Source organism: Nothobranchius furzeri, chromosome 6 (genome assembly GCF_043380555.1).
Source record: "Nothobranchius furzeri strain GRZ-AD chromosome 6, NfurGRZ-RIMD1, whole genome shotgun sequence".
Lineage (NCBI taxonomy): Eukaryota > Metazoa > Chordata > Actinopteri > Cyprinodontiformes > Nothobranchiidae > Nothobranchius > Nothobranchius furzeri.
The window spans coordinates 9,087,412-9,109,875 of record NC_091746.1 but is presented as its reverse complement, the minus strand read 5'-3'; the positions used below and the strand labels follow the sequence as shown (position 1 = coordinate 9,109,875).

The 22,464-nt window shown below is 53.4% G+C and overlaps 1 protein-coding gene across 1 annotated transcript; it reads right to left on the bottom strand.

Moving 5' to 3' along the window:
* Positions 1 to 10,087: 10,087 nt before the first annotated feature.
* LOC139070470 (E3 SUMO-protein ligase ZBED1-like) lies at positions 10,088 to 22,115 on the bottom strand. Its single transcript, XM_070552746.1, has 4 exons — positions 20,631 to 22,115; positions 19,940 to 20,341; positions 18,361 to 18,467; positions 10,088 to 10,316 (listed from the first exon to the last, which is right to left on the bottom strand). Exons 1-4 carry the CDS (start codon positions 22,113 to 22,115, stop codon positions 10,088 to 10,090), a joined length of 2,223 nt encoding a protein of 740 aa, XP_070408847.1.
* Positions 22,116 to 22,464: the final 349 nt, after the last annotated feature.

Here is a 22,464-nt window from a genome sequence, read left to right as displayed (position 1 = left end):
GTACATACACTAAGTGTTCTCTGTTGATGTCAGACTGGAGTTTTATTAGAGTTTTACTTTGCAACAATGGGATTCAAGCAATTGATGTGTATAATTTTAATAGTGTACAATGCTACTATTCCTAGGCTGAATGTATGACATGGCTCTTATGTATCATTATGTATCGTTTCCATTAAGTATTAATTTAAATAAAGTCCCTCTGTCCTCAGTGCTAGGTTGTGGGTTTAATACACATTATTATGATCAACCTGTTGAATAGTATAATAACAATATTCCTGTAAAAGTCATTTAGTAATGAACAACCTCAGTTCTGTGAAAGAACATCATGTCTCTGATGTGTACACTGCAGGCCTGACCGGGGTTTGCACGCAAGGGCCTGTGTGTGTGTGTGTGTGTGTGTGTGTGTGTGTGTGTGTGTGTGTGTGTGCGTGTGTGTGTGTGTGTGTGTGTGTGTGTGTGTGTGTGTGTGTGTGTGTGTGTGTGTGAGTGTGTGTGTGTGTGTGTGAAACAAATAAAGATAAATATAGCTAGTGCGGCCACGAGCGGTCGTGCAGGGTAGAGGCTGCGCGAAAACGCCTCTAAAACAAGCGCGTGCCCACGCCCGATCCGTGGAAGCACGTAGAACTAGCAAACGTACTAGCAGAAATCAACGATCGCACACGGGTCATTGAGTGTATACAGGGTTCGTCTGCGTGTGTGGCATTGGGCAATCTAGCGGCAACCGAGTGGCCTGAAGGCGGAACCGGCCAACCCGTCGCCCTCACCATCGTTGCGCTTCGAGATGAACTATTGCTAAAGATGATCGTCCTCGTCAACAACGGTGCTACCAGAGTTACCACGACATGCGCCTTAAAAGCGTTCTCGTTTGGGTCAGCGCCACCAGAATTGAATCGGCAAGTCAGCGGATATTACACAACTCGTAACGAAGACCCTCTCCGTGACCTCGCGGCCAGTGTGCGCAGTGTACAGCAAATGACAAACGATGTTGCGAGCGATATATCGGAAAAACTTTGCACTGACGCGACGGTCACCACTGCAGGTTGTGTGAGTCACGCGCAAAGTGCCATATCAAATGTGCGCAAGCTAGTGACAAGCAACTTCACCAGATCCCACCAGGTCCCGACCCAGGTTTCTGCTCCTCCACCCCGCAGGGGATTACAGACACACTGCCATCAGCTTCTGGATGGTGATGGGCCCTGCTGCAGAGCAAGTCCGACCCGGGTTACAGCTCTCCCACCAGGCAGGGAATTAAACACACACTGCCATCAGCTTCTGGAGGCTGCTGAGCTCTGCTATAGACCAGGTACGACCCAGGTTTCAGCTATCCCACCCCACAGGTACTTAAAGACACACTGCCATCAGCTTCTGGAGGCTGCTGAGCTCTACTATAGAGCAGGTCCGACCCAGGTTTCAGCTCCCCCACCAGGCAGAGACTTAAACACGCACACTGCCATCAGCTTCTTGGGGCTGCTGAGCTGTGCTGCAGACCAGGTCCGACCCAGGTTTCAGCTCTCCCACCAGGCTGGGACTTAAACACACACTGCCATCAGCTTCTGGAGGCTGCTGAGCTGTGCTATAGACCAGGTCCGATCCAGGTTACAGCTCTCCCACCCCGCAGGGTCTTAAACACACACACTGCCATCAGCATCTGGGTGGTGATGGGCCCTGCTTTAGACCAGGTCCGACCCAGGTTTCAGCTCTCCCACCAGGCAGAATCTTAAACACACACACTGCCATCAGCTGCTGGAGGCTGCTGAGCTCCGCTATAGACCAGGTCCGACCCAGGTTCCTGCTCCTGCACCCCGCAGAGGATTAAAGACACATTGCCATCAGCTTCTGGAGGCTGCTGAGCCCTGCTGCAGACCAGGTCCGACCCAGGTTTCTGCTCCTGCACCCCACAGAGGATTAAAGACACACTGCCATCAGCATCTGGGTGGTGATGGGCCCTGCTTTAGACCAGGTCCGACCCAGGTTTCAGCTCTCCCACCAGGCAGGGTCTTAAACACACACACTGCCATCAGCTGCTGGAGGCTGCTGAGCTCCGCTATAGACCAGGTCCGACCCAGGTTCCTACTCCTGCACCCCGCAGAGGATTAAAGACACATTGCCATCAGCTTCTGGAGGCTGCTGAGCCCTGCTGCAGACCTGGTCCGACCCAGGTTTCAGCTCTCCCACCAGGCAGGGACTTAAACGCACACTGCCATCAGGTTCTGGAGGCTGCTGAGCTCTGCTATAGACCAGGTCCGACCCAGGTTTCAGCTCCTGCACCCCACTGGGAAATAAAGACACACTGCCATCTGCAACTGGAGGCTGCTGAGCCCTGCTGCAGACCAGGTCCGACCCAGGTTTCAGCTCCTGCACCCCGCAGGGAATTAAAAACACACCGCCGTCAGCTTCTGGAGGCTGCTGATCTCTGCTGCAGGCCAGGTCCGACGCAGGTTTCTGCTCCTCCACCCCGCAGGGACTTAAACACACACTGCCTTCAGCATCTGGGTGGTGATGGGCCCTGCTTTAGACCAGGTCCGACCCAGGTTGCAGCTCTCCCACCAGGCTGGGACTTAAACACACACTGCCATCAGCTTCTGGAGACTGCTGAGCTCTGCTATAGACCAGGTCCGATCCAGGTTACAGCTCTCCCACCCCGCAGGGACTTGAACACACACTGCCATCAGCTTCTGGAGGCTGCTGAGCTCTGCTATAGACCAGGTGCGACCCAGGTTTCTGCTCCTCCACCCCGCAGGGAACTAAAAACACTGCCATCAGCTTCTGGAGGCTGCCGAGCCCTGCTGCAGACCAGGTCCGACCCAGGCTTCTGCCTCTCCACCCCGCAGGGGATTAAAGACACACGCCCATCAGCATCTGGGTGGTGATGGGCCCTGCTTTAGACCAGGTCCGACCCAGGTTTCAGCTCTCCCACCCCGCAGGGGATTAAACACACACTGCCATCAGCTTCTGGAGGCTGCTGAGCTCCGCTGCGGGCCAGGTCCGACCCAGGTTTCTGCTCCTGCACCCCGCAGGGAACTAAACACACACTGCCATCTGCAACCGGATGCTGCTGAGCCCTGCTGCAGACCAGGTCCGACCCAGGTTTCTGCTCCTGCACCCCGCAGGGAACTAAACACACACTGCCATCTGCAACCGGATGCTGCTGAGCCCTGCTGCAGACCAGGTCCGACCCAGGTTTCAGCTCTCCCACCCCGCAGGGACTTAAACACACACAGCCATCAGCTTCTGGAGGCTGCTGAGACATGCTGCAGACCAGGTCCGACCCAGGTTATGGCTCCTGCACCCCGCAGGGAATTAAAAACACACCGCCATCAGCTTCTGGAGGGTGATGGGCTCTGCTGCGGACCAGGTCCGACCCAGGTTATGGCTCCTGCACCCCGCAGGGAATTAAAAACACACCGCCATCAGCTTCTGGAGGGTGATGGGCTCTGCTGCGGACCAGGTCCGACCCAGGTTATGCCTCCTGCACCCCGCAGGGAATTAAAAACACACTGCCATCAGCTGCTGGAGGCTGCTGAGCTCTACTATAGAGCAGGTCCGACCCAGGTTTCAGCTCCTGCACCCCGCAGGGAATTGAAGACACACTGCCATCAGCTTCAGGAGGCTGCTGAGCTCTGCCATAGACCAGGTCCGACCCAGGTTCCAGCTCTCCCACCAGGCAGGGACTTAAACACACACTGCAATCAGCTGCTGGAGGCTGCTGAGCTCTACTATAGAGCAGGTCCGACCCAGGTTTCAGCTCCTGCACCCCGCAGGGACTTAAACACACGCAGCCATCAGCTGCTGGAGGGTGATGGGCCCTACTGCAGACCAGGTCCGACCCAAGTTTCAGCTCTCCCACCCCGCAGGGGATCAAACACACACTGCCATCAGCTTCTGGAGGCTGCTGAGCTCTACTATAGAGCAGGTCCGACCCAGGTTTCAGCTCCTGCACCCCGCAGGGACTTAAACACACACTGCCATCAGCTTCTGGAGGCTGCTGAGCTCTTCTGCAGACCAGGTCCGACCCAGGTTTCTGCTCCTGCACCCCGCAGGGAACAAAACACACACTGCCATCTGCAACTGGAGGCTGCTGAGCCCTGCTGCAGACCAGGTCCGACCCAGGTTTCAGCTCCTCCACCCCGCAGGGAACTAAACACACACTGCCATCAGCTTCTGGAGGCTGCTGAGCTCTACTATAGAGCAGGTCCGACCCAGGTTTCAGCTCCTGCACCCCGCAGGGACTTAAACACACACTGCCATCACCTTCTGCTTGCTGCTGAGCTCTGCTGCAGACCAGGTCCGACCCAGGTTTCAGCTCCTGCACCCCGCAGGGGATTAAAGACACACTGCCATCAGCTTCTGGGGGCTGCTGAGCTCTGCTAAAGACCAGGTCCGACCCAGCTTTCAGCTCCTCCACCCCGCAGGGACCTAAACACACACTGCCATCAGCTTCTGAGTGGTAATGGGCCCTGCTGCAGACCAGGTCCGACCCAGGTTTCAGCTCCTCCACCCCGCAGGGGATCAAACACACACTGCCATCAGCTGCTGGAGGCTGCTGAGCTCCGCTATAGACCAGGTCCGACCCAGGTTCCTGCTCCTGCACCCCGCAGAGGATTAAAGACACATTGCCATCAGCTTCTGGAGGCTGCTGAGCCCTGCTGCAGACCAGGTCCGACCCAGGTTTCAGCTCTCCCACCAGGCTGGGACTTAAACGCACACTGCCATCAGCTTCTGGAGGCTGCTGAGCCCTGCTGCAGACCAGGTCCGACCCAGGTTTCTGCCTCTCCACCCCGCAGGGGATTAAACACACACTGCCATCAGCTTCTGGAGGGTGCTGAGGTCCGCTGCGGGCCAGGTCCGACCCAGGTTTCAGCTCTCCCACCAGGCTGGGACTTAAACACACACTGCCATCAGCTTCTGGAGGCTGCTGAGCCCTGCTGCAGACAAGGTCCGACCCAGGTTTCTGTTCCTCCACCCCGCAGGGGATTACAGACACACTGCCATCAGCTTCTCGTGGCTGCTGAGCCCTGCTGCACACCAAGTCCGACCCAGGTTTCTGCTCCTCCACCCCGCAGGTAATTAAAGACACACTGCCATCAGCTTCTGGATGGTGATGGGCCCTGCTGCAGAGCAAGTCCGACCCGGGTTACAGCTCTCCCACCCCGCAGGGGATCAAACACACACTGCCATCAGCTTCTGGAGGCTGCTGAGCTCTACTATAGAGCAGGTCCGACCCAGGTTTCAGCTCCTGCACCCCGCAGGGACTTAAACACACGCAGCCATCAGCTGCTGGACGGTGATGGGCCCTGCTATAGACCAGGTCCGACCAGGTTTCAGCTCTCCCACCCCGCAGAGACTTAAAGACACACTGCCATCAGCTTCTGGATGCTGCTGAGACATGCTGCAGACCAGGTCCGACACAGGTTTCAGCTCCTGCACCCCGCAGGGACTTAAAAACACACTGCCATCAGCTTCTGGAGGCTGCTGAGCCCTGCTGCAGACCAGGTCCGACCCGGATTTAAGCTCTGCCACCCAGCAGGGACTTAAACACACACTGCCATCAGCTTCTGGGGGCTGCTGAGCTCTGCTGTAGACCAGGTCCGACCCAGGTACCGGCTCTCCCACCAGGCAGGGACTTAAACACACACTGTCATCAGCTTCTGGAGGCTGCTGAGCTCTTCTGCAGACCAGGTCCGACCCAGGTTTCTGCTCCTGCACCCCGCAGGGAACAAAACACACACTGCCATCTGCAACTGGAGGCTGCTGAGCCCTGCTGCAGACCAGGTCCGACCCAAGTTTCAGCTCTCCCACCCCGCAGGGGATCAAACACACACTGCCATCAGCTTCTGGAGGCTGCTGAGCTCTACTATAGAGCAGGTCCGACCCAGGTTTCAGCTCCTGCACCCCGCAGGGACTTAAACACACACTGCCATCAGCTTCTGGAGGCTGCTGAGCTCTTCTGCAGACCAGGTCCGACCCAGGTTTCAGCTCCTGCACCCCGCAGGGACTTAAACACACACTGCCATCAGCTTCTGGAGGCTGCTGAGCTCTTCTGCAGACCAGGTCCGACCCAGGTTTCTGCTCCTGCACCCCGCAGGGAACAAAACACACACTGCCATCTGCAACTGGAGGCTGCTGAGCCCTGCTGCAGACCAGGTCCGACCCAGGTTTCAGCTCCTCCACCCCGCAGGGAACTAAACACACACTGCCATCAGCTTCTGGAGGCTGCTGAGCTCTACTATAGAGCAGGTCCGACCCAGGTTTCAGCTCCTGCACCCCGCAGGGACTTAAACACACACTGCCATCACCTTCTGCTTGCTGCTGAGCTCTGCTGCAGACCAGGTCCGACCCAGGTATCAGCTCCTGCACCCCGCAGGGGATTAAAGACACACTGCCATCAGCTTCTGGGGGCTGCTGAGCTCTGCTAAAGACCAGGTCCGACCCAGCTTTCAGCTCCTCCACCCCGCAGGGACCTAAACACACACTGCCATCAGCTTCTGAGTGGTAATGGGCCCTGCTGCAGACCAGGTCCGACCCGGGTTACAGCTCTCCCACCCCGCAGGGGATCAAACACACACTGCCATCAGCTTCTGGAGGCTGCTGAGCTCTACTATAGAGCAGGTCCGACCCAGGTTTCAGCTCCTGCACCCCGCAGGGACTTAAACACACACAGCCATCAGCTTCTGGAGGCTGCTGAGACATGCTGCAGACCAGGTCCGACCCAGGTTATGGCTCCTGCACCCCGCAGGGAATTAAAAACACACCGCCATCAGCTTCTGGAGGGTGATGGGCTCTGCTGCGGACCAGGTCCGACCCAGGTTATGGCTCCTGCACCCCGCAGGGAATTAAAAACACACCGCCATCAGCTTCTGGAGGGTGATGGGCTCTGCTGCGGACCAGGTCCGACCCAGGTTATGCCTCCTGCACCCCGCAGGGAATTAAAAACACACTGCCATCAGCTGCTGGAGGCTGCTGAGCTCTACTATAGAGCAGGTCCGACCCAGGTTTCAGCTCCTGCACCCCGCAGGGAATTGAAGACACACTGCCATCAGCTTCAGGAGGCTGCTGAGCTCTGCCATAGACCAGGTCCGACCCAGGTTCCAGCTCTCCCACCAGGCAGGGACTTAAACACACACTGCAATCAGCTGCTGGAGGCTGCTGAGCTCTACTATAGAGCAGGTCCGACCCAGGTTTCAGCTCCTGCACCCCGCAGGGACTTAAACACACGCAGCCATCAGCTGCTGGAGGGTGATGGGCCCTACTGCAGACCAGGTCCGACCCAAGTTTCAGCTCTCCCAACCCGCAGGGGATCAAACACACACTGCCATCAGCTTCTGGAGGCTGCTGAGCTCTACTATAGAGCAGGTCCGACCCAGGTTTCAGCTCCTGCACCCCGCAGGGACTTAAACACACACTGCCATCAGCTTCTGGAGGCTGCTGAGCTCTTCTGCAGACCAGGTCCGACCCAGGTTTCTGCTCCTGCACCCCGCAGGGAACAAAACACACACTGCCATCTGCAACTGGAGGCTGCTGAGCCCTGCTGCAGACCAGGTCCGACCCAGGTTTCAGCTCCTCCACCCCGCAGGGAACTAAACACACACTGCCATCAGCTTCTGGAGGCTGCTGAGCTCTACTATAGAGCAGGTCCGACCCAGGTTTCAGCTCCTGCACCCCGCAGGGACTTAAACACACACTGCCATCACCTTCTGCTTGCTGCTGAGCTCTGCTGCAGACCAGGTCCGACCCAGGTTTCAGCTCCTGCACCCCGCAGGGGATTAAAGACACACTGCCATCAGCTTCTGGGGGCTGCTGAGCTCTGCTAAAGACCAGGTCCGACCCAGCTTTCAGCTCCTCCACCCCGCAGGGACCTAAACACACACTGCCATCAGCTTCTGAGTGGTAATGGGCCCTGCTGCAGACCAGGTCCGACCCAGGTTTCAGCTCCTCCACCCCGCAGGGGATCAAACACACACTGCCATCAGCTGCTGGAGGCTGCTGAGCTCCGCTATAGACCAGGTCCGACCCAGGTTCCTGCTCCTGCACCCCGCAGAGGATTAAAGACACATTGCCATCAGCTTCTGGAGGCTGCTGAGCCCTGCTGCAGACCAGGTCCGACCCAGGTTTCAGCTCTCCCACCAGGCTGGGACTTAAACGCACACTGCCATCAGCTTCTGGAGGCTGCTGAGCCCTGCTGCAGACCAGGTCCGACCCAGGTTTCTGCCTCTCCACCCCGCAGGGGATTAAACACACACTGCCATCAGCTTCTGGAGGGTGCTGAGGTCCGCTGCGGGCCAGGTCCGACCCAGGTTTCAGCTCTCCCACCAGGCTGGGACTTAAACACACACTGCCATCAGCTTCTGGAGGCTGCTGAGCCCTGCTGCAGACAAGGTCCGACCCAGGTTTCTGTTCCTCCACCCCGCAGGGGATTACAGACACACTGCCATCAGCTTCTCGTGGCTGCTGAGCCCTGCTGCACACCAAGTCCGACCCAGGTTTCTGCTCCTCCACCCCGCAGGTAATTAAAGACACACTGCCATCAGCTTCTGGATGGTGATGGGCCCTGCTGCAGAGCAAGTCCGACCCGGGTTACAGCTCTCCCACCCCGCAGGGGATCAAACACACACTGCCATCAGCTTCTGGAGGCTGCTGAGCTCTACTATAGAGCAGGTCCGACCCAGGTTTCAGCTCCTGCACCCCGCAGGGACTTAAACACACGCAGCCATCAGCTGCTGGACGGTGATGGGCCCTGCTATAGACCAGGTCCGACCAGGTTTCAGCTCTCCCACCCCGCAGAGACTTAAAGACACACTGCCATCAGCTTCTGGATGCTGCTGAGACATGCTGCAGACCAGGTCCGACACAGGTTTCAGCTCCTGCACCCCGCAGGGACTTAAAAACACACTGCCATCAGCTTCTGGAGGCTGCTGAGCCCTGCTGCAGACCAGGTCCGACCCGGATTTAAGCTCTGCCACCCAGCAGGGACTTAAACACACACTGCCATCAGCTTCTGGGGGCTGCTGAGCTCTGCTGTAGACCAGGTCCGACCCAGGTACCGGCTCTCCCACCAGGCAGGGACTTAAACACACACTGTCATCAGCTTCTGGAGGCTGCTGAGCTCTTCTGCAGACCAGGTCCGACCCAGGTTTCTGCTCCTGCACCCCGCAGGGAACAAAACACACACTGCCATCTGCAACTGGAGGCTGCTGAGCCCTGCTGCAGACCAGGTCCGACCCAAGTTTCAGCTCTCCCACCCCGCAGGGGATCAAACACACACTGCCATCAGCTTCTGGAGGCTGCTGAGCTCTACTATAGAGCAGGTCCGACCCAGGTTTCAGCTCCTGCACCCCGCAGGGACTTAAACACACACTGCCATCAGCTTCTGGAGGCTGCTGAGCTCTTCTGCAGACCAGGTCCGACCCAGGTTTCAGCTCCTGCACCCCGCAGGGACTTAAACACACACTGCCATCAGCTTCTGGAGGCTGCTGAGCTCTTCTGCAGACCAGGTCCGACCCAGGTTTCTGCTCCTGCACCCCGCAGGGAACAAAACACACACTGCCATCTGCAACTGGAGGCTGCTGAGCCCTGCTGCAGACCAGGTCCGACCCAGGTTTCAGCTCCTCCACCCCGCAGGGAACTAAACACACACTGCCATCAGCTTCTGGAGGCTGCTGAGCTCTACTATAGAGCAGGTCCGACCCAGGTTTCAGCTCCTGCACCCCGCAGGGACTTAAACACACACTGCCATCACCTTCTGCTTGCTGCTGAGCTCTGCTGCAGACCAGGTCCGACCCAGGTATCAGCTCCTGCACCCCGCAGGGGATTAAAGACACACTGCCATCAGCTTCTGGGGGCTGCTGAGCTCTGCTAAAGACCAGGTCCGACCCAGCTTTCAGCTCCTCCACCCCGCAGGGACCTAAACACACACTGCCATCAGCTTCTGAGTGGTAATGGGCCCTGCTGCAGACCAGGTCCGACCCGGGTTACAGCTCTCCCACCCCGCAGGGGATCAAACACACACTGCCATCAGCTTCTGGAGGCTGCTGAGCTCTACTATAGAGCAGGTCCGACCCAGGTTTCAGCTCCTGCACCCCGCAGGGACTTAAACACACGCAGCCATCAGCTGCTGGACGGTGATGGGCCCTCCTATAGACCAGGTCCGACCAGGTTTCAGCTCTCCCACCCCGCAGAGACTTAAAGACACACTGCCATCAGCTTCTGGATGCTGCTGAGCCCTGCTGCAGACCAGGTCCGACCCGGATTTAAGCTCTGCCACCCAGCAGGGACTTAAACACACACTGCCATCAGCTTCTGGGGGCTGCTGAGCTCTGCTGTAGACCAGGTCCGACCCAGGTACCGGCTCTCCCACCAGGCAGGGACTTAAACACACACTGTCATCAGCTTCTGGAGGCTGCTGAGCTCTTCTGCAGACCAGGTCCGACCCAGGTTTCTGCTCCTGCACCCCGCAGGGAACAAAACACACACTGCCATCTGCAACTGGAGGCTGCTGAGCCCTGCTGCAGACCAGGTCCGACCCAGGTTTCAGCTCCTCCACCCCGCAGGGAACTAAACACACACTGCCATCAGCTTCTGGAGGCTTCTGAGCTCTACTATAGAGCAGGTCCGACCCAGGTTTCAGCTCCTGCACCCCGCAGGGACTTAAACACACGCAGCCATCAGCTGCTGGACGGTGATGGGCCCTGCTATAGACCAGGTCCGACCCAGGTTTCAGCTCTCCCACCCCGCAGGGACTTAAAGACACACTGCCATCAGCTTCTGGATGCTGCTGAGCCCTGCTGCAGACCAGGTCCGACCCGGATTTAAGCTCTGCCACCCAGCAGGGACTTAAACACACACTGCCATCAGCTTCTGGGGGCTGCTGAGCTCTTCTGCAGACCAGGTCCGACCCAGGTTTCTGCTCCTGCACCCCGCAAGGAACAAAACACACACTGCCATCTGCAACTGGAGGCTGCTGAGCCCTGCTGCAGACCAGGTCCGACCCAGGTTTCAGCTCCTCCACCCCGCAGGGAACTAAACACACACTGCCATCAGCTTCTGGAGGCTGCTGAGCTCTACTATAGAGCAGGTCCGACCCAGGTTTCAGCTCCTGCACCCCGCAGGGACTTAAACACACACTGCCATCACCTTCTGCTGGCTGCTGAGCTCTGCTGCAGACCAGGTCCGACCCAAGTTTCAGCTCCTGCACCCCGCAGGGGATTAAAGACACACTGCCATCAGCTTCTGGGGGCTGCTGAGCTCTGCTAAAGACCAGGTCCGACCCAGCTTTCAGCTCCTCCACCCCGCAGGGACCTAAACACACACTGCCATCAGCTTCTGAGTGGTAATGGGCCCTGCTGCAGACCAGGTCCGACCCAGGTTTCAGCTCTCCCACCCCGCAGGGGATCAAACACACACTGCCATCAGCTGCTGGAGGCTGCTGAGCTCCGCTATAGACCAGGTCCGACCCAGGTTCCTGCTCCTGCACCCCGCAGAGGATTAAAGACACATTGCCATCAGCTTCTGGAGGCTGCTGAGCCCTGCTGCAGACCAGGTCCGACCCAGGTTTCTGCCTCTCCACCCCGCAGGGGATTAAACACACACTGCCATCAGCTTCTGGAGGCTGCTGAGCTCCGCTGCGGGCCAGGTCCGTAGAGAAGCCCAAGCAAGAAGCGCCCCGAGGAGCGTCTTGCCACATGTCAACACTGGGTCTGACTGAGCGCCTCCAGGAGAGAGGCCCAAGCAAGACACGCCCCGAGGAGCGTCTTGACACTTGTAAACACTGGGTCTGACTGAGGGCCTCCATGAGAGAAGCCCAAGCAAGACGCGCCCCGAGGAGAGTCTTGCCACATGTCAACACTGGGTCTGACAGAGGGCATCCAAGAGAGAGGCCCAAGCAATACGCGCCCCGAGGAGCGTCTTGCCACATGTCAGCACTCGGTCTGACTGAGCGCCTCCAGGAGAGAGGCCCAAGCAAGAAGCGCCCCGAGGAGCGTCTTGCCACGTGTCAACACTGGGTCTAATGGAGGGCCTTCTGGAGAGAGGCCCAAGCAAGACGCGCCCCGAGGAGCATCTTGCCACATGTCAACAATGGGTCTGACTGAGGGCCTCCAGGAGAGAAGCCCAAGCAAGACGCGCCCCGAGGAGCTTCTTGCCACATGTCAGCACTCGGTCTGACTGAGCGCCTCCAGGAGAGAGGCCCAAGCAAGACGCGCCCCGAGGAGCGTCTTGACACATGTCTCCTCTGGGTCTGACTGAGCGCCTCCAGGAGAGAGGCCCAAGCAAGAAGCGCCCCGAGGAGCGTCTTGCCACGTGTCAACACTGGGTCTAATGGAGGGCCTTCTGGAGAGAGGCCCAAGCAAGACGCGCCCCGAGGAGCATCTTGCCACATGTCAACAATGGGTCTGACTGAGGGCCTCCAGGAGAGAGGCCCAAGCAAGACACGCCCCGAGGAGCATCTTGACACATGTCAACACTGGGTCTGACTGAGGGCCTCCATGAGAGAAGCCCAAGCAAGACGCGCCCCGAGGAGAGTCTTGCCACATGTCAACACTGGGTCTGACAGAGGGCATCCAGGAGAGAGGCCAAAGCAAGACGCGCCCCAAGGAGCGTCTTGACACATGTCAGCACTGGGTCTGACAGAGGGCCTCCATGAGAGAGGCCCAAGCAAGACGCGCCCCGAGGAGTGTCTTGCCACATGTCAACACTGGGTCTGACTGAGCGCCTCCAGGAGAAAGGCCCAAGCAAGACGCGCCCCGAGGAGCGTCTTGCCACGTGTCAACACTGGGTCTGACTTAGCGCCTCCAGGAGAGAGGCCCAAGCAAGATGCGCCCCGAGGAGCGTCTCGCCACGTGTCACCACTGGGTCTGACTGAGCTCCTCCAGGAGAGAGGCCCAAGCAAGACGTGCCCCGAGGAGCGTCTTGCCACGTGTCACCACTGGGTCTGATTGAGCACCTCCAGGAGAGAGGCCCCAGCAAGACGCGCCCCGAGGAGCGTCTTGCCTTATGTCAGCACTCGGTCTGACTGAGCGCCTCCAGGAGAGAGGCCCAAGCAAGACGCGGCCCGAGGAGCGTCTTGCCACATGTCACTACTCACTACTCGGCCTAACTGAGCGCCTCCAGGAGAGAGGTCCAAGCAAGACGCGCCCCGAGGAGCGTCTTGCCACATGTCACTACTCGGTCTGACTGAGCGCCTGCAGGAGAGAGGCCCAAGCAAGACGTGCCCCGAGGAGCGTCTTGCCACATGTCAACAATGGGTCTGACTGAGGGCCTCCAGGAGAGAAGCCCAAGCAAGACGCGCCCCGAGGAGTGTCTTGCCACATGTCAACACTGGGTCTGACTGAGGGCCTTCTGGAGAGAGGCCCAAGCAAGACGCGCCCCGAGGAGCGTCTTGCCACATGTCAACAATGGGTCTGACTGAGGGCCTCCAGGAGAGAAGCCCAAGCAAGACGCGCCCCGAGCAGCGTCTTGCCACATGTCAGCACTCGGTCTGACTGAGTGCCTCCAGGAGAGAGGCCCAAGCAAGACGTGCTCCGAGGAGCGTCTTGCCACATGTCAACACTGGGTCTGACTGAGCGCCTCCAGGAGAGGCCCAAGCAAGACGCGCCCCGAGGAGCGTCTTGCCACATGTGAACACTGGGTCTGACTGAGCGCCTCCAGGAGAGAGGCCCAAGCAAGACGCGCCCGGAGGAGCGTCTTGCCACATGTCAGCACTCGGTCTGACTGAGCGCCTCCAGGAGAGAGGCCCAAGCAAGACGCGCCCCGAGGAGCATCTTGACACATGTCTCCTCTGGGTCTGACTGAGCGCCTCCAGGAGAGAGGCCCAAGCAAGACGTGCCCCGAGGAGCATCTTGCCACATGTCAACACTGGGTCTGACTGAGTGCCTCCATGAGAGAAGCCCCAGCAAGACGCGCCCCGAGGAGCATCTTGCCACATGTCAACACTGGGTCTGACTGAGAACCTCCAGGAGAGAGGCCCAAGCAAGACGCGCCCTGAGGAGCGTCTTGCCACATGTCAACACTGGGTCGACTGAGCGCCTCCAGGAGAGAGGCCCAAGCAAGACGCGCCCCGAGGAGCGTCTTGTCAAATGTCACTACTCGGTCTGACTGAGCGCCTCCAGGAGAGAGGCCCAAGCAAGACGTGCCCCGAGGAGCGTCTTGCCACATGTCAACAATGGGTCTGACTGAGGGCCTCCAGGAGAGAAGCCCAAGCAAGAAGCGCCCCGAGGAGCGTCTTGCCACATGTCAACACTGGGTCTGACTGAGCGCCTCCAGGAGAGAGGCCCAAGCAAGACACGCCCCGAGGAGCGTCTTGACACATGTCAACACTGGGTCTGACTGAGGGCCTAAATGAGAGAAGCCCAAGCAAGACGCGCCCCGAGGAGAGTCTTGCCACATGTCAACACTGGGTCTGACAGAGGGCATCCAGGAGAGAGGCCCAAGCAATTTGCGCCCCGAGGAGCGTCTTGCCACATGTCAGCACTCGGTCTGACTGAGCGCCTCCAGGAGAGAGGCCCAAGCAAGAAGCGCCCCGAGGAGCGTCTTGCCACGTGTCAACACTGGGTCTGATTGAGGGCCTTCTGGAGAGAGGCCCAAGCAAGACGCGCCCCGAGGAGCGTCTTGCCACATGTCAACAATGGGTCTGACTGAGGGCCTCCAGGAGAGAAGCCCAAGCAAGACGCGCCCCGAGGAGCTTCTTGCCACATGTCAGCACTCGGTCTGACTGAGCGCCTCCAGGAGAGAGGCCCAAGCAAGACGCGCCCCGAGGAGCGTCTTGACACATGTCAACACTGGGTCTGACAGAGGGTCTCCAGGAGAGAGGCCCAAGTAAGACGCGCCCCGAGGAGCGTCTTGCCACATGTCAACAATGGGTCTGACTGAGGGCTTCCAGGAGAGAAGCCCAAGCAAGACGCGCCCCGAGGAGCGTCTTGACACATTTCTCCTCTGGGTCTGACTGAGCGCCTCCAGGAGAGAGGCCCAAGCAAGACGTGCCCCGAGGAGCGTCTTGCCACATGTCAACACTGGGTCTGACTGAGTGCCTCCATGAGAGAAGCCCCAGCAAGACGCGCCCCGAGGAGCATTTTGCCACATGTCAACACTGGGTCTGACTGAGAACCTCCAGGGGAGAGGCCCAAGCAAGACGCGCCCCGAGGAGCGTCTTTCCACATGTCAACACTCGGTCTGTTCCCATCAAAGAGCCTTTATTACCCATTTCCCATAGTAAAGAAAACACCGCAGCAGTCACATCGTTGTGGGCGGGCCTACCCTCAGACAGCAGAGCGCTGCTCACAACAGGTGACAGCAGCCGGTACCATGGGCGTCGCACCCGTGGGGGATTCAACACCCACACTTTTCCAGCTGTTTTGCTCACCTCCACACCAGTCTGGTTTCTTTACGTCACACTCACTCTGTTTGCCTCATCTCCTTCTTCACCTCCGCTTCTGACAGCCGATGTCGGGTTTCCAGGAGAGCAGGAGAGGGAGGGACGGAAGAGCTCGACTGAATAATTTTACATCTTGATATTAGCTGTACAAAGTCTGAGTTTGATAAAGTGAAGAACAACCATTTGCAGAGGTTTATAATAGGCGCGGCGCCAGGTTTTCATTTTTGGGTGGGCCACGGTAATTCTGGATGGACCGTAATAAGCAGTGCCTTAAGTGAAGCAGGCAGGTCGCGCTAGAAAATTTAGTTTAAAAAGACGTCATAAATGTGTTCCCCCGTCATTTTTATTTATAAAATATGAAGTAAAAACTCCCAATTTAATTTTCATTCATTTGTCATTAATATGTAGTCTACACCAGTACGTTAAGTGGACCAACTTCCAGTAAACGCAAAGCATCCAGCCCACCTCTCCAAATGCGTAAAATGTGCATCAGCCGCTAGTTAGGCGTGCCGCGCGCACCGTCAGCTATCAGCCCAGACAAGAGCAGAGCAAATAGAGAAAGAATAGAGGATAATTGTGTCTGGATGTGGATGGAGATTACATTTTACAGCAGCCTGATCATCATTTAAACACGTAAACCATCACCTGGCTTCTAGTCCACGCTATCAGCATTATTTTAATTGGTGTGTGTGTGTGTGTTCCACTTCAAACACTGGTCTAACCAACCAGACCTGCGTGTCCAGTAACATATTAATGTTATAATTAAACAGTTTCACTTCATGTAGGCTAGGAACGTTTCACCTGCCGTGGCCCGACCGCTTCTGCTCCACATAAACTTTGTGCGTGATCAAATGTCTCTACAGGTGCTTTCTGAGCTGAAGAGGCGACTGGATGCGTCATGCGTCTCCATATTAGAGACGGGAACAAGCGCTGTTCAGCCAAACTTTCATAATTTCATAAAAATAACATTTTTCCAAATGACATCCCTCAGAGAGACCGGGTTTCCAGACCGCTTCAGTGGGAGGAAATCAACGAACATCCTTGAGTATATCCGTCAAAATAAACAGTCAAATGGAAATATCTGTAACCTGTCATTTAACTGTTTTGCCTTCCTGTGAAGATTGTTGCAAAGAGAAAGAATTAAACTTGATTAACCCCAGAGCCACGCGCACTGCGCTGTACGTCGTGACTGTAAATGAGGGGGAAACGATTTAATCGGATCCTTTTCTTTTCAACATGGTTTAATGTAAAGTTTCATTCAGTACAAACTTTAGTTACACCAATCTAACGAGACAGAGCCTGGATTTGGATTCTGAACAGTTTAAACATGTTTAAAACGGAGACATGCGTGACGCGTCTAAAATTCGCACCTGCTCCGCTATTATGGAAATTAAACTAACAAGATGAATAGCATGAACTTATTTTAGGCACAGACAATATCACCCACACTTTTGAAAAGGTTGCAACGCGCCTGATCGCTCGTGTACGTCAAAGTTATCTTTCGTAAGAAGATAATCAATAAAACGATTTATATAAAGTGGATCCAGAAGCTGTAGCCCGTCTCTGCCGACAATATTTTGATATTTTTCACCCTGTTGGTGGTTTTACTGAGCAGGTGCCACTTTTGTCACGCGATTCTTTTTAAAACATGTTTAGACTGTTCAGAATACAAATCCGGGCTCTGTCACGTTTGATTGTTGTAATTAAACTTTGTAGGTGGGGAAGGTCAGAAAGCAGCTCAGAAGCGCATATGATTACGCACAAGCGTGACGCGTCAACCCGGTCTCACAGTAAGACCGGGTTGGACCTGTTCAGGTTCACGCAGACAATCTTTACATTTAGAATTGGCATACAGATGTAAAATTAATGCAGTAAAATATAAAGCATTTTATTTAAATATCCATTCATTATTTTAAAAGTACAGAGAGCCGCATCAGATGGATGGAGGAGCCGCATGCGGCTCCAGAGCCGCGGGGTGCCGACCCCTGTGCTAGCCTACTTTATTGTCCCCAGCAATTTTTAAACCCCACTCAAGTGTATGGTTATTGTCCCCAGCAATTCGGAAAACAAACTGACGGCCTTGGTTGAACCCCCACTCCTCTGTTTGGTCTCCTTTTTTATTACAGCCCACCACTTCCAGTCTGGGTTGTAACAATCTGCAGACAGATTTCTGAGTATCTCCTCCATTGGTACACAGATCCTCACTGAGCCATGTACTGTGAACAAATAGTTTCTCCATGATATTATCCAGCAAGGTCCCGTTTTTGTCAAAACAAGGGTGAGGTAATGAAAAAATAGAAATATTTCATTAAATTAACATTTAAATTATTTATATGCATCATAAAAAAAACATGTTTTGAAATATATAAAGTGCACCAAACTTGACTCAGTCCATTCAACAATTCTAAATGGACAATTATGTAACTCATCAATTAATTATTTGAAAGGATAATTTGTCAATTAAATACTGAAAAAAATAAACAATTCATTAATGAGGCAAGAACTTTTCTTTCTCTCTCTCTCTCTCTCTCTCTCTCTCTCTCTGGAAGCCCCACTCTAAGGGAGTTTGCAGTGTATTAGTGAGTCATATATTGTACAACCACAGTCATAATGTTTTCAATCAGTAGTTTTATTTCAGTTTGTATTTTTCCAGTATCACAAAAAATGTAATTTTATATGGTTAAAACCATCTAGCTTATGAGCACTTTTTAAAACACTGCCCAGCAAACATTCGGACGTTTAATGACAGTTGAACGGTCACAACTGTAAAATACCTGAAATTAAGGAAAATTACCAAGACATCTACTGCATTTTCCTTTGCCCGGACTCGAACCCGGATCCTCCGGGGCGAGAGTCACCCACTCTCCCAGCTGAGCTATGCCAGGAACTACTGAATAGCAGACTTTTTTATATAGATAGGTAGAGGGTAAAGTGCGGGGTACACTAACCAATCAGAGGACAGAGAAGATCTGCCACAGGCCATGCCTCCAGAGTGCCAAAAGCCCTTACAGCCGAGCGAGCAGGAGTCAGAAACCGAGCGCGCAGAGAGGCTGCCGAGCGCGCACATAGGCTGCCGCACGCGCACGTTTTCCTCTGCCGTGTGCTCGTTGACAACGCGCGCACACAGGTTTGTCACTTGTGCACATCCTTGTGCGCTCACAGACACAGTTTGCTCCCTCTCAGTGCACGAATGACCTCTCGCCATGTATATTTCCGCTCGCGAGTCCCGTTCACACGCGCGCTGCCATGTATATTTTCGCTCGCGAGTCCCGTTCACACGCGCGCTGTGGACCCAATGCGCGTGCACGGGTTGTGGCACGCTTTAAACGCCATAGATCTCTCTAGGACATTCAGAAGCCAAGTTAGAATCCCACAAAGGTGTAACTTGACTACTTCTTTAAAGTGACACCAGGCCCGGTGACCTTTGGGACATGGTTTGACCCCCTATAGGAATGTGCGATCATCATGAAACGTTCAGATCACTTACAACTCAATAGATTCTACCTTCTTGTAACGTTTCAGCCTGATTGGACCTTGTTTTCACACAAATGAACCCAGAATGATGTGAAATTGTGCTTCGTGCAACATAATTCTGGGTGCCATTTAAAAACCATAAGTGCTAATGACTCCATTCCTTTTTGTGGTAATGGGGGCTGTGAATTTGAGTACTCTAAAACAAACCTGACCTCTCTAGGATATTCAGAAGCCAAGTTATAAGCCCACAAAGGTGTAACTGGACTACTTCTTTAAATTGACACCAGATCCGGTGACCTTTAGGACATGGTTTGACCCCCTTAGGAAAGTGCTATCATCATGAAACGTTCAGATCACTTTAGAGGTGTGAATCTTCACTAGTCTCACGATTCGATTCGATTACGATTATTGTGTCAGCGATTCAATTCGATTCGATATCTCGATGCATCACGATGCATCACGATTATTTCATGTGGATTTCATGTCATCAATAAATATATGTTAGACATTTGCTTTTTTATTTAACAAAAACTTTTATTTGCATAAATATGCAGTAAACAGCTTTCTGATAACAGTCCTTGGGACAGTGTAAAAGTACCAAACATTTGAAGCTTTAGTTTGCATTTAAGAGGATTGCACAGCAAAAAAAAAATCTCTTTCCTCATTAAACAATAATGTCTCAGGCTGTCGGAAAAACATGTTCTGTAGATGCTAACAAAATATTTAACAACTCTGAACAACCGTAAATGAGAAATAATTATTTGGAAAGTATTCTCTCCTGTGATAACAGTCCTTATACAAAAGTGAAAAACTTTAAATTTAAGAGGACTTAAGAACATAAAAAAATATCTCCTTATTTGACATTCACTTCTCAGGCTGTGTGGGGGGAAAGAAACGTGTTCTTCAGATGTTTGCAAAATCTACCAATACTGGCATATTTTGGAAAACCCACGAATAATACATAACAGTCCTTGGGACAACAAAAAGTGCAAACATTTTAACATTTGTTTGAATTTAAGAAGATGTACTGAAAAGTAATAATGATGACTAGTTAACATTTGGAAGTTGAAGGTTTTTGTGCAAAAACACCAGTTGATCTACATGCTGTGGTTTGAGAGTAGATCTTTTGGCCGTGATAACGTCTCCAGCAGTGGAGAAAACACGTTCTGCAGATACACTTGTTCCAGGGATGCAAAGGTATCGTTTTGACAGTCGAGCCAGGAGAGGAAATGTAACCTTGTGTACCCTCCACCAGTTTAAAGGGTCCTCTGACAGGGGCAATGATGACGTTTTCAAATAATTATCCATTTCCTCTTCAGCTCTGACATAGGGGGTCTTGGATTCTTCACTAACCTCAACATCATTGAAAGACTGTCCCAGCAAGCTCACAAGTAATGATGTAGGCTTTCTTTTAGCAGCCGAGGGATCGTCTGCCGAGGTTCCATCCTTCTGAACTTCGGGTTGCACCGGAACTTTTGGGTGCATGGCCAGAATACACTCCTGCTGTTTAGGGAAAAAATAAAAAATCATTATTTTATCTGATAGGGAACTTACTAGTCTGTCTAAATTGTATGGCTTTCAATATTTTAAAATATTTAATGATTAATCACACTTTTGAAAATGTTGATGTACCTTATCATAATATTTATTTTTATTATGATAAAAGCATTCCGGTGGATTTACTCATTTTATGCTAATGTAAATAATTACTTACAGCACCAAACATGGCAAATTATTAAGAATATTATACAGAAATGTATATGTTAATTCAAAAAGAAAGTGATGAATTTACCTCCAAACATGTTGCCTCCTCAGTCACTTCTCTGTAGACATCTGATCGCTCCTTCTCTGTCAGGAAAGGTAATCCCTTAAAGCGGGGATCCAGGGCCGAGGCTGTACAAAGCATTTTCTTCTCTGCCTCAGAGCTGTACCTGTTCATGAGATCTGTTCTGACAGCATTCTTGATGTCGTGAATCATGGGTGAGTCGCTGATGCTGCTGGTCATGTTTTGGAGAAGTTGTGCCTTGAGTGGAGCAATCAAGGAGATGGTTGGATTGCTTTCCTCAGATATTAGTGTGGTTGCATCTTTCATTGCTTTTAATGCACTGACAGCGTCTTCAGCATTAGATACATCTGTCTCGTTGAGTGTGCAGATGTCAGACTCTCCTTTTCTAACTTCCGGTGACAACAAGGTGGCACAAATGGCAGGTTGCTGTTCCAAAAACCTCTGGACCATGTCGTAGGAACTGTTCCACCTTGTTGGTACATCTGTGAGTAGTTTTTGATTTTTCAGACCCAAGCATTTCTGATTTACCTTTAAACAGTGGCTTGCTGTTGTGCTACGATGGAAGAATATGGATATACGTCTGATTCTTCCCAGAAGCCTGGTAAGCGATGCAACTCGAAGCCCACGCTGTGATGCCAGGTTCAATGTGTGAGCAAAGCATCTGACATGTTTGAATTTTCTGATTTGAGCTGCAAGAATCATGTTTGAAGCATTGTCTGTAACCAGGACAATATCTTTATCTGACAGCTGCCACTCTGAAACAACATCTGAAAGTAGCTCTGCCAGATGTGCACCTGTGTGAGACTCATAAACAGCTCTCGTCTGCAGCACGAGGGAAATAATCTGCCAGTCCTCGCTCATGTAGTGTGCCGTCACTGTAATATAGGACTCTGTTGCCACTGAAGTCCAGGAATCGCATGTTATTGCTACTAAATTAGCTTTGCTCATGGAGGTTAATATCTTGGCTTTGGTTTCATCATACAGTGCAGGAATTACCTGTTCTGCGAAGTGGCTACGTGCAGGGACCTTGTATCGTGGCTCCAGTGTCTTTAACATGTGTTTGAACCCAGGGTTTTCCACGACAGAATACGGTCGTAAATCCTTCGCAATGAAAGCCCCCACAGCCTGGGTTATTTTCTTCCCTTTTTCCGAGTTGGGAGGTATTATTGAGAGAGCCGCATTAATTTTTGGCTGCGCAGGGCTGGGCGGTTCAACAGCCGGTGTTATTGTTAGCAACTCAGGGTGGAAACGGCTAACATGATTCCTTAAATTGGTGGTGTTCCCGACGTATTTAATCTTGCTGTGGCAGGTTTTACACACGGCATATGACATGTCCAAATCATGTCTCCCTGATTGTTGGTAAAATCCAAAACGGCTCCATATGTCTGCTTTCAGTGTCTTTGGAGGGTCTTTTATCTGTAACGCTAACTCGGAGCTTAGTTCCGCCATGACCGCAAAGGCGCCAGTGCGCAGCTGCATTCGTCGCTCCATTATGACGTATGAAGTAAGGGACAAAATCAGCCGATGCTAGGCTAAAAGATTCATGTTGCGGTTGGAAAACAAACATTATGTTATAATCGATTATAGGGCGCTTCTGCATCGATGCATAATCATTTATGTCCGCATCGCAATGAATCGATTATATGATTATTTTAAACGGCTCTAGATAACTTACAACTCAATTGATTCTACCTTCCTGTAACGTTTCTGCCTGATTGGACCTTGTTTTCCCACAAATGAACCCAGAATGATGTGAAATTGTGCTTCGTGCAACATAATTCTGGGTGCCATTTAAAAACCATAAGTGCTAATGACTCCATTCCTTTTTGTGGTTGTAGGA